We start from the raw sequence: 14037 nt of genomic DNA, 5'->3' as shown, positions 1-14037 counted from the left end.
AAAGACGCTAACGGATGTCGTTTTCCTCATGTGTAAATGACGTTCTCAAAAAAGACCGTCGGCTGAAGATGACGTTGTTATTCAAATCGCGTTTACATCATGCCATGCCTTGAACTTGAGCTGATGTAGCAACAACAGCAATTCGTAAGTACTATTAATAGTGGTGCTATTAAATGCAACACTCGTCTGCTTCAATGGCACAAAATGCGTTTAATCAGGGAACAGAATGTCGCTCTTCTGTCATGTTTTGGTGGGATTAGCTATATCCTGACGTTAGCATTTAGCTTGCCAGGTTGTAGTCCGACCTTTCTTTCTTGTGGCATGACAGCAGCAGGCTATCGGGTCTTAGGTCTATGGTTAATGTTTGTGTAGCAGTTATTAAGTTATTCTTGACAGTAAGTTAGCTTGTTTTGTGTGATTTCTTGGAGCAACCGTCTCGTCTGCGTAATGTTAAATCCTAACGTGAATTTACTGTTATTAAGACCAAGGATTGTTATGTATTAGCGTTAGCAGTGTTGTGATGCATGGCAGATATTAATGCAACATTTAATGCACCGTTTCTGTCACTGTTTTTTAAATGTGTTGCCTTCAAAATGACCACATGCAAACCAAAGAGAACTCAACCAAAGAACCAAAGAGAGGCTTCTAGTCTCTAGTGGTGGGGGTCCACCACCACCATACTTAGACCAAACTGGCCTTTTGAGAATTGATGACAGACTGCGATATAAAACACAATGTTTCCTAGTCTTATCTGATAAGGATTTTTACGCTTTGAACCGCAAACAACGCTCTTTCACGAGGCCGCGCACAATGTGGGTACAGCAGCTGGCCTCATTCATTGCATGACAGAATCAAAAAGCAGATACAGTATCACCATAGACCACCTGTGGAACACTTTATTCTCTCTCTCCCTGAAAACACAAAACAAGGTCATATTTTGACTAAGCTGATACTCCACACACATATAAATGGGATTCTAGCGACGGCAGGGCAAAACGTGTCCTTATGCACCTATTGAGCCATACTACTATTCATAGAAGACTTCGATAGACAATTTATCATTGAAGTGATTTGTACACAATTGCAGAGCACTTGAAAAAGCAAAACAGTACATGTTTACACAGTACCTACCTACACATAGTAACAATAACGATCAGAATTATTGAGAGAACCGCCTGCCTTATCACGTACTCCACTATGTATGCTGTGTGTGTCTTATGTAGCCACTTGTTTTGTTTAATTAATAGAAATGTATATGTTTATGTAGACTGGCAATTTGAGGCATTGAGCATGCTCACAGAGGTTGGTTGGCATAACTGGTTATGTATGTTGTATGATGTTTGACGATTATACATTTTGGGGCATGGGATGATCAGTTTTTGTCACTGCTCCTTCTGAATGAGTTTTTCATAAGATTTTGATATCTTGGCAGTAGTGTATTCTACAGGTATTTTCCCTGTTGTTCCTTGTGGAAATGCTGCTCTGCTCAAATGAGTAGCTCCCTCTGCTGGACAGATTTGCAGAGCATCAGTTTATACTCTCAATTCTGATATTTCATAGAACAATTTCAGAGTACCGTAATTTCCCAACTATTAGTCCCAGTTTATACATTGATTTTGCAAAATTTCTTCAGCTATTAGGTTAATACACAGGGGCAGTATATATGGTATTAATATGTTTTTTTTTTTTTTTACTTTCATAAATCACTGTCCTGCGGCTTATACATAATGCGGCTAATTCACAGGAAATTACTGTAGGCCTATATAATGGGGCAGTATTGTAATCAGGATATGTCTGTATTATTTCATTTTAACCAGATATTTCTTTCTTTTTTCTGATACAGACATACACACACACACACACACACACACACACACACACATACAGTGCCTACTGCCTATAAAAAGTATTCAGATATAGCAGATTTCTACAAAGTAAATAAAATAATAAAAAAATATATAATATAGAATAAGCGATTGCACAAATATTCACTCCCTTCAAGTCAGTATTTAGTGACCTGGCCTGTTGTAGATCTCACCAATCATGGTGTAGTCTATAAATGGATGCCTTAAAATGATCCATCTGCTAAATTAGTAATAATTCGATAGAATGCATAGAATAAATATTCAATTATTGCATTCTATTGCATAATTCTATAGTGAAATCTCTTTCTTTCCCATGTGCAGGGATGGCGTTAAACAAGGTAGGCCTTCTACGGCCAGCACTGAGCCAGGCGTTAGCCACACAGCTGAGACCGCAGCTGGCAGCTAGTTCCCGCATCCCTCATCTACTCCAGAATGGCTGCCTCAGGCAACCCAAAGCATATACTCCACCACAAGTGTGCTTCTATGCCACCAAGAAAAGCAAAGGTGAGTAGAGCACCTTTTGTCTGCTTTAGATCTTTCTTGGGGAAAAAAAGAAAAGTGTATTCTTTGGTGAATCGCTGGTGGTTGTTCTTTCCCATGCTTTGTTTGTTGTAGGTTGACTTAAGTACTTCTAGAAGCACTGACCCAAGCTCTTTGTTTGATAAAGCAAAAACACAAGGATGTGGGTATCACCTTTAATCTATCCGGTTTCTTTGATACAATTTCTTTATTTTATTTTCTTTCTGTCTCTTTCTTTCTGTCTTTCTTTCTTTCTTTTGTTTGTATGTCTGTCTGGTAGCTAAAGCTAAAGGCCAGGCAGCTAAGGTGAACATAAACACAGCTTTGGTGGAGGACATCATCAGTCTGGAGGAGGTGAAAGGGGACATGGCAAATGTTCTGGAGATCCTGAAGGATGATTTCAGCCGCAACCTTAACATTAGAACCTCCCCAGGTCAGTAAACCGTACACGTACACGTACACACAAATATGTGTCTGCATCTCTACTTTAATTCAAATAGGCAGCATAAAAACTGAGCAAAGGAGAGGAAGCACTGGACTGATGGTGGTAGGAGAAGTCAGTCCAAATGGTGTGTTCCATTTCCTTTAGTACATCCAGGTCGTGACCCTTCACCTGAGTGGACCTGTCCAATTTCAAGGGCAACTCTGGAGGTCATTTTGAGGAAGCGGTGGCAGCAGAATCCTTTCTATCATTAAACAGCATGGAACCACACTCTTGTTCACCTCTTCACCTCTCCTCCTCCACCTTTTAGATCTCTTGCTCTCTCTTTCTTTCTCTTTCTCTCGCTCTCTCTCCCTCTCTCTTACTCTCCCTCTCACACTCTCTCTTTCTCCAGTCCTCTCTTCTGTCCAGATGCAGAATTATCCATGGAAGCAGAAGGACTTAGACTTGTCAGGGCTTTCGGACTCGGAGAAAAGTTGGAATTAAATGACATCATTTTTTTCTCTCCCTCGGTGTAGTAATCGACTCATCTGGGTTCCATTACGCCATGTGTGTGTTTATTGTAGAGGGCAGCGGAAAGTCACCTTTGCAGAGAGGAAGGGGCGTCCGCAGCGCTTGGATTACCGTGGTGACCCACAGTCTAGGCACGGAGAATAGGGGGATTATGGCTTGCCACTCTGGCAACCTCAGTGCTGTTGCCTTTCCTGTCTGACACGTTCTCTCTATCTCTACTTGCCAGAGAACTGTAATATAAAAAATCCGACCAGTTAGCTGATGCAAGACGGTGTTTATCTGCTGTTTATATATTTAATATGTATTTTAAGATGTCCTTACATTCTTCTGTCTCTGCTTCTGTGAACAGGGCTTTGTGTTATGTGGAGGTGGACGTGTGTAAGGGTGTCTCCTAAGTATGCTTTCTCTGCTGTTGTATATCCTTTTTAGCACAGTTAATGTGCACAAGGCCATACGGATACACAATTTTGGTTCTGCATGGACCATACGCACAAGTATAATTTCAAGTTGAAGAGAGAAAAGTGTTTGGATGTAAGGCAGTTTTTATTCCCTTTGTCTGTGTAGATATGCTTTTGTAATCAACATCAATGCAGAGAGAGACGTATGTCCTGAGTTGAATATATTTGCCCATGTGGTTTGCTTACCAGTTTGCTCTGTCCACATGTTAGCAATTCTTGTGCACAATGAGGTCCTAAAAGCCCTTATTGTGCTGGCTATTGTATAGTGGGATGAGAGTCCATTGGAGGATATAATTTCCTCTAAAATTGCAGATGCGATTTGAATACATACACAGCCGTATTTTCTGGATTGAGACTTGATTGAGCCTTTATCAGATGGGCAAGTTGAAAACCAAGAATAGCGCATTTAGGATAATGGACATTTTGATTACCTTTTTACTGTGATAGTGGAGACCACGTCCTCTTTGGAAACGTAAGCAGATGTTAGAGACGAAAAGGATGCAGGTAGCATATAAGCTTAGCAGCATCGTGTTCTTTCTAGACCTAGCAGGGGTAGCGTGCATCATAACCCCATTTTGCTGTGGTTTGTAGAGAGAGACTATGTGACTGCACCGCTCGCTAGCTACCTCCAGCAACTCTTCAGGTTTCATTGCCATCGCTCTTCAAGTCTTCAAAGCCTGCTAAGAACGTTTTGTTCTTGATATTGTATGTGCAGACTCGATGCAATGATCAGGCTGGATCAGAGATCGATCACACCAAAAGCTTTAAAGTGCAGACGTTGCCAAGAGCTGTATGTAGCCGTCTGTTTTGACTGCTGGCAGCCATCCACCTGCATGTGCACAAGAAGAAAAGGGGAGCAACAGAATAAGGGGAGAATAATTTCTACCCCCCTGCACCACCACCACCACCACCACCACCAAGCCCATTTATTCTCTAGTAACATTAGTCTTTTAAATACAAAGATCAAAGCTCAGAAAGAGTGATGGGAGACTAGTATTCCCCTCCCATCTCCTCTCTCTCTCTCTTTTTCTCTCTCTCTCTCTCTCTCTCTCTCTCTCTCTCTCTCTCTCTCTCTCTCTCTCTTTCTCACTCTCTCACACACACACACACACACACATATATACACACACACACACTCTGGCAAGGAGAGGGGGATGTAGAGAGTGATGTTAGGCAGAAGATGGAGGGCGGGAGGAAACAGCAGTGTGTGAGGTGAAGCAGACGAGGAGAGGAGACACACTGGTCGCTGGGCTCTGTTTCTCCGTCTGGTGGGTGAGGAAGAAAGGGATGAAGAGGAAAAAGAGGAGAGGAGAGAAAGGGAAGGAGGGAGGGGGGGGGGCGGGTTGAAGAGGAGTGTGTGGCTCCAGAGTGCCAGGGCTAGAGGAAAGCTAAACTGAACACACAGGCAGGGAGACTGAGCTGTTTATGTTTGCGCGTGAGTGACTTTGATATTTTGAAAGGCACACAGATGAAAGGAGGAAAAGGAGGAGGCACCACAAATACTTCCCCCTGTTATCAAGCATACACACGCATGCACACATGCACGCACACACACTCACTCACACTCACACACATACAGAGACACACATTCTTACGCACATTTTTTATGTTTAATGGAACAATGATGTGGAAATGAAGCTCATGATCTTTAATTAACTTTTTTTGATCATCAAAATTTGTCATCTTGAAAAACAGGGTGCCGGGTAAATTTGAGAAACTGAAAGTTATATTTTTAATTGAGCTGCTGCTTGTAATTATTGTAAAAACAAGCTACTGCTTGTAATTATTGTTACATTTTTTATTTATGATCCCTTTCTCAGGTGCCTTGGACCACATTACAGTCACAACCAAGGACGGCAAATTTCCTCTTAACCAGCTCGGCCAGATCTCGATGAAATCTCCACTGCTCATTGTGGTGAACATGACCGGCTTCCCTGAGGTAAGGCCCGGTCATCATGTCACCATGGTCACTGTGTGATGGGGCCCTTGCTTCTCATAAGAGCCCCTTATCCATCCATCTCTAGCACCCCTCAGTCGCCCACCTAACAGGACAAATGATGCTCAAGTCGCCATTGCGGTCTGTTCCCAAACACATCTACACTCGAGCGCTGCAACCCAAAGGTTTTTTTGGTGCTCTTTCCAGCTTGACTTTAGAGGAGTTGATCGATAGCCCCAAGAAGGCCCTCTGTTGTTGGGAGAGCGATTGAAACAAAGGCCAAAGAGTCCGCCGTGCGCTGTCAGGCACAGGAAGTGACCTCGCTGTGCCCCCCTAGAGCAGGAGGGCTTAGCTCATTCGGGGGCCATTTTCCTATCTGTCCCCTTCGCCACCCCCCCCCCCCCCGATCTGGTCTTTCTCTACGTCCATTTTTCATGGTCTCCATATCCCCCTTCTGCTGGCCTGAAATTTGTACACTCTTTAGCTGATCGCTTTATCCCAGGCATATGCAGTTTGCACCAGAACACACCAAAGCACCACTGCTGAGAAGACTTAGCTCGTGAAGGCCTGGTGGCTTTGCTCTCTGTAATTAGACAGAATTGTGTATGTGTCTGTTTCTCTCTCTCTCTCTCTCTCTCTCTCTCTCTCTCTCTCTCTCTCTCTCTCTCTCTCTTTCTCTCTCTTTTTCTCTCTCTCTCTTCTTCCCTTCCTCCCTGTGTTTCTCTCGCTCTCCTTTCCCCTTTTCTTTTCCAGTTATCTTTTTTTTTTGGTCCTCTCTCCCTCCTGAGAGTTATCTCGCTCTGTTCTCTCTCTCTCTGTGATTTTTAGGCCCAAACTCTCCCTCACCCTCTCATCTCTCTCATCACCTTTATTAATAAGAGCAGCCCACAGCCCGTGCCCAGATCAGAGACTAAGAGAGATTAATGCTCTCTTCCCCCCTTGGCGCGTTTTCCTGGCCCGCTGCAGGGTCCTGCTCCAGGACACGTAAACAAGTCTCTCCATCTAAGGCACCCACGCGTCCAGGGCTCTTCAGTGGACTAACGATCACCAGAGCGAAATGCATCAGGACACAGCTGCTTCATCTAAGATATCGCATGATCCAGTGCCCTGCCAAAGTCTATGGTGCCTCTGGTGTTTCATACGAACAGTGAGTTGATCTATCAAAATGAGTTTTAGACTTAGAGGATGTATGTGCTGTAACGCGATATCCTGGCCTGCATCACACTTGTATTTTAATGTTCGACAGACAAACTGAAAAGTGGACAGTCAGTCACAGTGAAACCGAAAAGCACCTGCATTTAGTCACACACACATATGGCTTGAAAAAACACGTAGGTGACTGCAAAGCACCGAAAGTAAATAGCCACGTAATTATTCTAATTCATTATTTGAAACGCTGAAGCAAAGCCATTGTTTTCAAGTCATTTGTTAAACGACCTTCGAGAAAGGTACGGTGCTACGCTACAAAAACCTGGTAACCGTAGCAAGGCTGCTCAGAACCGTTCATTAAAATGTTCTTTTTTTTTTGTTTCTTTTTTTAAAAACAGGGAAGTGGGTAGCATGCATGTGTGGTGTCGACATCATTAAGAAGGTGTTTTCTTAAGCTCTATTCCCTCTCTAGATGGCTTTGAACTCTCTACAGTGTTTAATCAAAAAAAGTCAGCAACTCCAGATCTTTTTTTCTTTTTCTCCTTCTTCTCCCTCTTCTTTACCATATTAACCAGAACATGGTCTGGTGTTTACAGAGCTTAGCCGAGGATTCCAGCCACTTTCCGTAACCACTGGAGATGTCGGGAAAATAATGATGAATTAAATTCGGGGAGCTCTCAAACACACACACGGACCATATCTATCACTGTGCTCAGGAGAGGAACCACAAGCAGGAGGCTGCTTGTAGGATGCTTTTTTTCCCCCTTGTTGTTGCTGCTTTTCCAGCTCCTCGACTCACTCTTCCCCACTGCATTAGGCTTAGACGCAAATGAAGGGGCTTTGTGCCAGATTCTCAGAAGTTCAAAAGCGCAAGAACAAGGAAACAAACAAAAAACAAGGAAACAAACAAAAGAGCTGCACCTTAAAATTATAACTACTTTGTTTGCTAGTTTTAGTTTGTTTTAATGCCGTTTTTGTCAGTTTCGCACAAACAATAGGCAGGAATCTTAAATCATCTGGCACTATTGCATTGTTGTAGTACGCCTAGAAGCATTTCTGTTTTTAGCAGGGGGGAAAAAAAGCCCGAGTCATTTTGAAATCGAGTGATGACAGCTCTCCAGTTGTTTATTATTTCTGTGTGGGTCCAGTCCAGCGTGCTCTTCCTCCGTGCACTCAACCCTGCCAAAGCACAGTTCCTCCTCTTGAGCTATTTCTCTTTCAAAGGGAAAAAAAGACCCTCATGAGGTCCTATAGTGTCTAGGAGTTCATGTAGACGACAGACTCGACACCCGCTCTCCGGCCCTCCACCCCCCCCCCCCCCCCCAGTCATCAGCAGCACTGCTCTGCCTAGTGCATGCTGGGTAAGGCAGTCCGAGGCCCCAGGTGGAAGTCATCAGAGGTCGCCGCCCTGCGCTGCAACCCCTCAGCCTCGTCCCAGAGGAGCAGGCTCTGACAGCGCCCCCCGGGCACGTCCACACGGGTGTGTGATTCCCCCCAACACCCCCACCCACCCACCCCGAAGACTCCCCTCCCCGAAACTTCCCCAGTTATCTCAAGCCCTTGCTCAGAGCAGAGGGATCCGACACGATCAACTGCTCCCCCAACCCCTGCAGTCACCTGGGTGGCAGACTCCATGCCCGGCCTGTCCATGCCTGACTTTATTTACTGGCTTTTTGCACAGTTAGTATCACTAGCCTCTTTAAATTTCATTCTTTTGGGAAAGTTGAAAATTATGATTATATTATTGAAAATCCCTATTCTTTTTAATTAAGGATGAGGGGAACAAAATGAAAATGGTGAAATTTTGAGGTTTAAGCAATATTTTCACATAAAACATGGAATATGTATAAATAGAGAATATACGCCATTGACAGGAACATGTCCTTGGCACCCACCTCACTAGGCTACAAAAATGAGATTTAAATTCAGTTGGACTCCTTTTGCCCTTTAGACTGGTAGCCAATAGACTACCTGGATATGACCTTGTTATGATATGTCTGGGGGATGGGGGTATATGGGTGGCGGCCCAGTGGATGTAACACTAAGGTCACTGTTAAGACGTCCCACTGGACCGAATATTGGGGTGCTGCAGCAGGTAAACAGCTGGCAGCCATTAACCTCCTGCTAACGTCTCTTCCTGATCTGTGCCCCCACAGGCGACGGCGGCGGCCACTCAGGCCCTCCGAGAGAGCAGCATGAAACTCAACCCCGAGGTGGAGGGCAGCATCATCAGAGTGCCCATTCCCAAGTGAGTTGACCGAGCCCGAGGGGCGCTGGTGGTGGCAGAGGGCGAGCCCTCACTTCCTCTCCTTTTCTCTCTCCCTCTGTGAATCTCTCTATCACTCTCACTTTTACTCAGGTCGCCACTCATACTTACTCACTTTCAGGCTATGTCTCAAACCGCCTACTTGCACACTTCAAATAGTGTGATATCGGACAATACTAACCATCGAAAAGTGGGGTATGCGGTTTGAGACAGACCATCAGTTTTTCATTTGCCCCTAAAACCTTTCCTCAGCCCAGTAAGATCTGTTTTTATGTATATGTTTATATATTTTTTTTAAAAAGCTCAATTTTCGGTCATTGTACTGAGTTTTATGTAATCCTATTCACTGGTAGTGTGCGACAATGTGATAACAGGTGGTCTGAAGCCATCTCGCTATGCAAGCCCTGGTCTACAATTTCTGTATGTTTTTTTTTTTTTAAACAGCACATCATACGTAACCAAAATTAGAAATTACAAGAAAGAGGGAAGAAAATCTCTCCTGTGGTCTTACTGACCAACAGCCGCCTCTGCTGCCAAACCAAATAGCCTCATGTGTTGACTCCTCTTTCTCTCCGCCACAAAAATGTTTGATTGTGAAGCCATGCAGACATTGCAGCAGGTGCTTGTCAAAGTGCTTTGGATGTGGACTGGGGGGTGGGGTTTATTTGGTAGTGCAATCAAGCAAAGCATGCAAGATGCATTTGCATTTCCATGGAGAATGACCAGCTTGATTGGCTCGGAACAACTAATTATGGACATTGTTTGGAGTAAACAGACACTAGAGCGTGGACTGTTAACAAAAGATAGGCAGCAAATGGCAATTATGGAGGGGAAGAAACTTTTACACCTGTTACAGAATTTAATTTGATTTCAGTAGAGGTTTCTTTTCTACCCTGGCATAAATCGTTGTGCTGTCTTACAGTGATATGTACCAGGCTGGATGAAAATGGCAGAGGGATTAATTTTTCCCCAGTAATCAGAAGTGATAGGGCCGCCAGTTCCAAAGAACTGTCTGGGTGTTTTCTGTGATCTATTGCTGTCATGAGACATCTATTTTTCTTAAAATTACAAAAGTAAAGTGCCTGGTACAGACGTTCTAGAAGCCCTTCCAAGTAAGGATACATAATATTGCAATCTTGCTGATAATGACAATCAATATGCCAGTATTTGATATTCAGTATACTCATTTTTGTCAATTGGCAGTACCTCTCTCTCTCTCCATATACCTTATCTATCAATCTTATCTATCAATCTATAAACAATCACATGTAAAAGAAAATAATTTCAACTTGGACGAGGTGTAAATACACATTTGTTTTTTAATGAACATTTTTATTTTTAAATGTGATTTGCATCCTAATTGAGCAGGTTAGTATGATGCTTCCCTGATACCTTATCGGTCAGACACAGGCGCAGAAATGTTCATAGTACCTGCCGATAATGAATTTCTTCAGATTTATAGTCCGACTCTATGGTCATGCTGATATTATCGTGCATCGATAACTTTCCTCATGGATGTGTTTGTTATTTTTGGTGCAGGGTGACCCGGGAGCACAGGGAGAACCTAACCAAGCTGGCCAAGCAATTTAGCAATAAAGCCAAAGACTCTCTGAGGAGGGTGCGCTCGAACGCTGTCGGCCAGCTGAAGAAGTCCAAGGAGGGGGTCTCTGAAGATACTATACGGTTAATAGAAAAACAGGTACAGACAGAAACACACCGATACTCATTCATCTAGGATCCCCTAGTCTTCAGATGTCACCAGATGCACTGTTGAAATGTGAAGTGTGTGGATAAGAAGCATTAACAATTCATGAAATGTTGAAACTAATCCAAATGTGTCGAAGGCAGGGTTCAAGTGGGATTGAAAATCATTGAATAAGAGTACTGGAGAGAAAATTCATAGATCTTGTCAGATTTTACTGTTATTGTTATGTTTCCAGTCCACCAATAAGACCAAGTGGTCTCCAGCCTGTGAACATTTGGCTTCAAGTGTTAAGTCTGACTCCCTGAGGCTGATGGTCCAAATACTGTGGTCACATTAAGATTTTTAATATAAATGAAACAAAATCTTTCATCAGTGTCCATTTCTTTTGAGGGGTATTTTGAAAACTTTCAACAAAAGGTTTCTAAAACAAAAGGCTTGAAATTCTTCTTTCGATTATTACAGCCAAGGGGAGCAATACAAAAAAAGATAATTCAGCTTACTGAAAAAAATCCTGCAATAAATGTAAGCCTGTATACTAGCTGTATTTCTCTGTTATTGTCATCTTTTAACCAGATCCAGCAAATGATGGACAGCTATGCCGCAGACATCGACAAACAGCTGGCTACCAAAACCAAGGAGCTGTTGGGGTGACGTGGCAGTGCGTCTGCTGTTGGTGCATTCTCAGCCCGTCAGCCCACAGGTCATTGTCTGGGACACTACATGATACCACTGCGATAGGGGTGGGAGGAGGGAAGGAAAAACGCACACACACAAAAGACTGCGATGATTGCGATGATGGAGGAACAGGGAACTGGAAGGTGGCATTTGGCGCAGTCAAAAGTGTGCTTCTCCCATGCGTAAACAAATGTTGGCATGGCACGCCAGTGGCTGCCGGCCCCTCCGTCCGCAAAGTCTTCAAACAAACTACGGAAGAGAAAAAAATGGACTTTTAATGGGATTCGGGGTCCTCCTCCTAATCACGGCATCACCACAAAGCGCTGTGTTTATGTAGAAGGCAATGCACTAGATGTAAACTGTGCGGCTTCTGCAGGGTTGGGGAGCGTCTCTTAGGATCGGGAGGAGAACACATATTAATGCTCCTGCCAACATTTGTTTCAGATTCATATGTGTGTGTGGATGTGTGTGTGTTTGAGTGGGAGAGCCACTTGATGATTTGGGGTCACTGTTTCCATCAATTTGTGAGAATTAATTGTATAGCTACCTTCGTAAACACAATAAATCCAACACATCATTCTTTTGGCGTCGGGGGCTGCTTTGTTTGCGGTTTCTTTCAGAATTTTTTTTTGTTCTTTTAATTCAGGTTTGCTTCGGAAATTAATGTTGAATGTCCCACGTTCATTAGCAATCTCATGCCACATGTCTCCTCAAAGTGGTGACTTGACTAATATTTCTGTATCTGTGACTTGCTCTGCTAATCCACTTCATCCCCATTATGTCATGTCACACGTGGCCTGAAGACTCTCTAAGCCTGTGTGTATCATTTGAAGGATCAGATCTTCTCAATGCAAACCATTATGGCAGACCCAGTGATGTGTTAACAACAGCTCTGTCTGCCCCACAAAAGGCACAAACTTAAATGGACAAAACACCAGTGGGGTCAATAGAACAAACAAGGAGTTAGGAAAGGCAGTGAACAGCAAGGGGCGGGGCGGGGGAAACTGGAGTTGGGGTGGGGGGGGGGGGGTGATGCAGTGGTTCCCGGGTCCATATGTCAGCAATTTGGGGGGCATTGTGTACCTTGGCCTGAAACAGAGGCACATGATAGATGGAAGGGTGAAAAATCCCGAGTTCCTTGGCTCCGCAACACTGCCCTGAAAATTGCTTTCAGCTGATAGCTCCATTTCACTTGACATTTATCAACTGGATTACTGTACGGCTCGCTGTTTACTACTACCATGATGGAGCGGATAGGGGGTGGCAGTGAGGAGACCAAATGTTTTTCCTTCTGTGCCGTTAAAAATATACAACCAGAAATTGACTCGGGTTAATGTTTAAATTGATAGTGTATTAAATGTGGGGTTCTGAGAGTGGGCACTTTTGTCCCGATGGACATTGGCACTGACCTGTAACATTCATGCCTATTGTTCTCAAATGGTTTGGCCACAGTTAACCGAGCATGGTGAATATATAACTGAACAGTGAATTTGCAGGTAACTACACTGCTCCTAAGACCTGGCCTATATGGTCCATACTAATGGTTTTCTTCCAAGTTTTCACATACACTTAAAGACACATCACACTGTTTCTCTGCATTTGTCCTGTGGCATATTATTCAGCAGAACTGAATTATTCATCGTTTCTGTCCTGTGACAATGGAGTTATACTGATATGGTTTGGTAAGTGCTACCACTTGACTGACAACTGGGGTCTCCTGCAAAGAAACAGTCTATTACACAGGCCAGTCGGTTGATTACGCCCTGTATATGCACCGGACGTTCAGACAGTTGCGGGAGGCTCGAGAGCGCATTTAATCACTTCACCGGCACCGAATTGGCTCCCGAATGCCCGTCGTGTTCTCGCCTCTGAAGTGCACGAGCCACCCAACTGTCTCATCAAGAATCCAATCAGTTAAAACATGAAAATGCTCTTCGCCTTAGATGGAAAGCTTTGTTCCTCCAGGATGTCTGCGCCATGAGGGCAGGCTCGCAGCATATGCAAATTGTGCCGAAAATTAACAGACTCGATGCTCTGAAAATGCTTGTCGTTTCCAAGGATTGTAGGAGTGGCAAAAGGTGGAGAGCGCGCGCGCTCATACATAATGCATGACTCGTCTTGTGGGTCAGTAAAAAGTCCATCTTGAGAAATTATAATGTGTATTTAGCATATCTTTTTTTGTTGTAACGTTTATTGCCCTTGACACATGGGCATAATGCTGCGGGCTATACTTGGAGCAGCCCTATACAATTACAAGAAAATAAGCTACCATGGAGATTAATTTACCGTTTTGGTTATAATTTAAATTAATATTACAGCATTATTTCTTACAGCATTAAAAAAATGTTACACGACTCAATTAAGAAAAACACCAATTGCTGGTGATTGAAGTGATGGCTTACTAGATGGGAAACAGGATAGGTCTGTGCTACACAGGTGAGGTACCCTAACCGGGGAGCAATAATATGGTAATCAGGTAAGGAGTCAAAGGTAGGGAAATAGTTTAGCG

General features: G+C 43.6%; 1 protein-coding gene across 2 annotated transcripts; it reads left to right on the top strand.

The window, feature by feature from the left end:
- The first annotated feature begins 12 nt into the window (after positions 1-12).
- Positions 13-12107, top strand: mrrf (mitochondrial ribosome recycling factor). 2 transcript variants are annotated; one of them, XM_042058638.1, is made up of 7 exons: positions 13-144; positions 2187-2369; positions 2665-2817; positions 5618-5736; positions 9039-9130; positions 10688-10847; positions 11427-12107. In XM_042058638.1, exons 2-7 carry the CDS (start codon positions 2189-2191, stop codon positions 11502-11504), a joined length of 783 nt encoding a protein of 260 aa, XP_041914572.1. In that variant the 5' UTR covers positions 13-144; positions 2187-2188; the 3' UTR covers positions 11505-12107. The 2 variants fall into 2 exon arrangements, with proteins under 2 accessions (XP_041914572.1, XP_041914573.1); XM_042058639.1 differs by lacking the exon at positions 13-144 and adding an exon at positions 377-395.
- The last annotated feature ends 1930 nt before the right edge of the window (positions 12108-14037 follow it).

The sequence above is a fragment of the Alosa sapidissima genome, chromosome 13 (genome assembly GCF_018492685.1).
Source record: "Alosa sapidissima isolate fAloSap1 chromosome 13, fAloSap1.pri, whole genome shotgun sequence".
NCBI lineage: Eukaryota > Metazoa > Chordata > Actinopteri > Clupeiformes > Clupeidae > Alosa > Alosa sapidissima.
The sequence above is the reverse complement of the archived record's forward strand: the minus strand, read 5'-3'. Positions and strand labels throughout refer to the sequence as shown.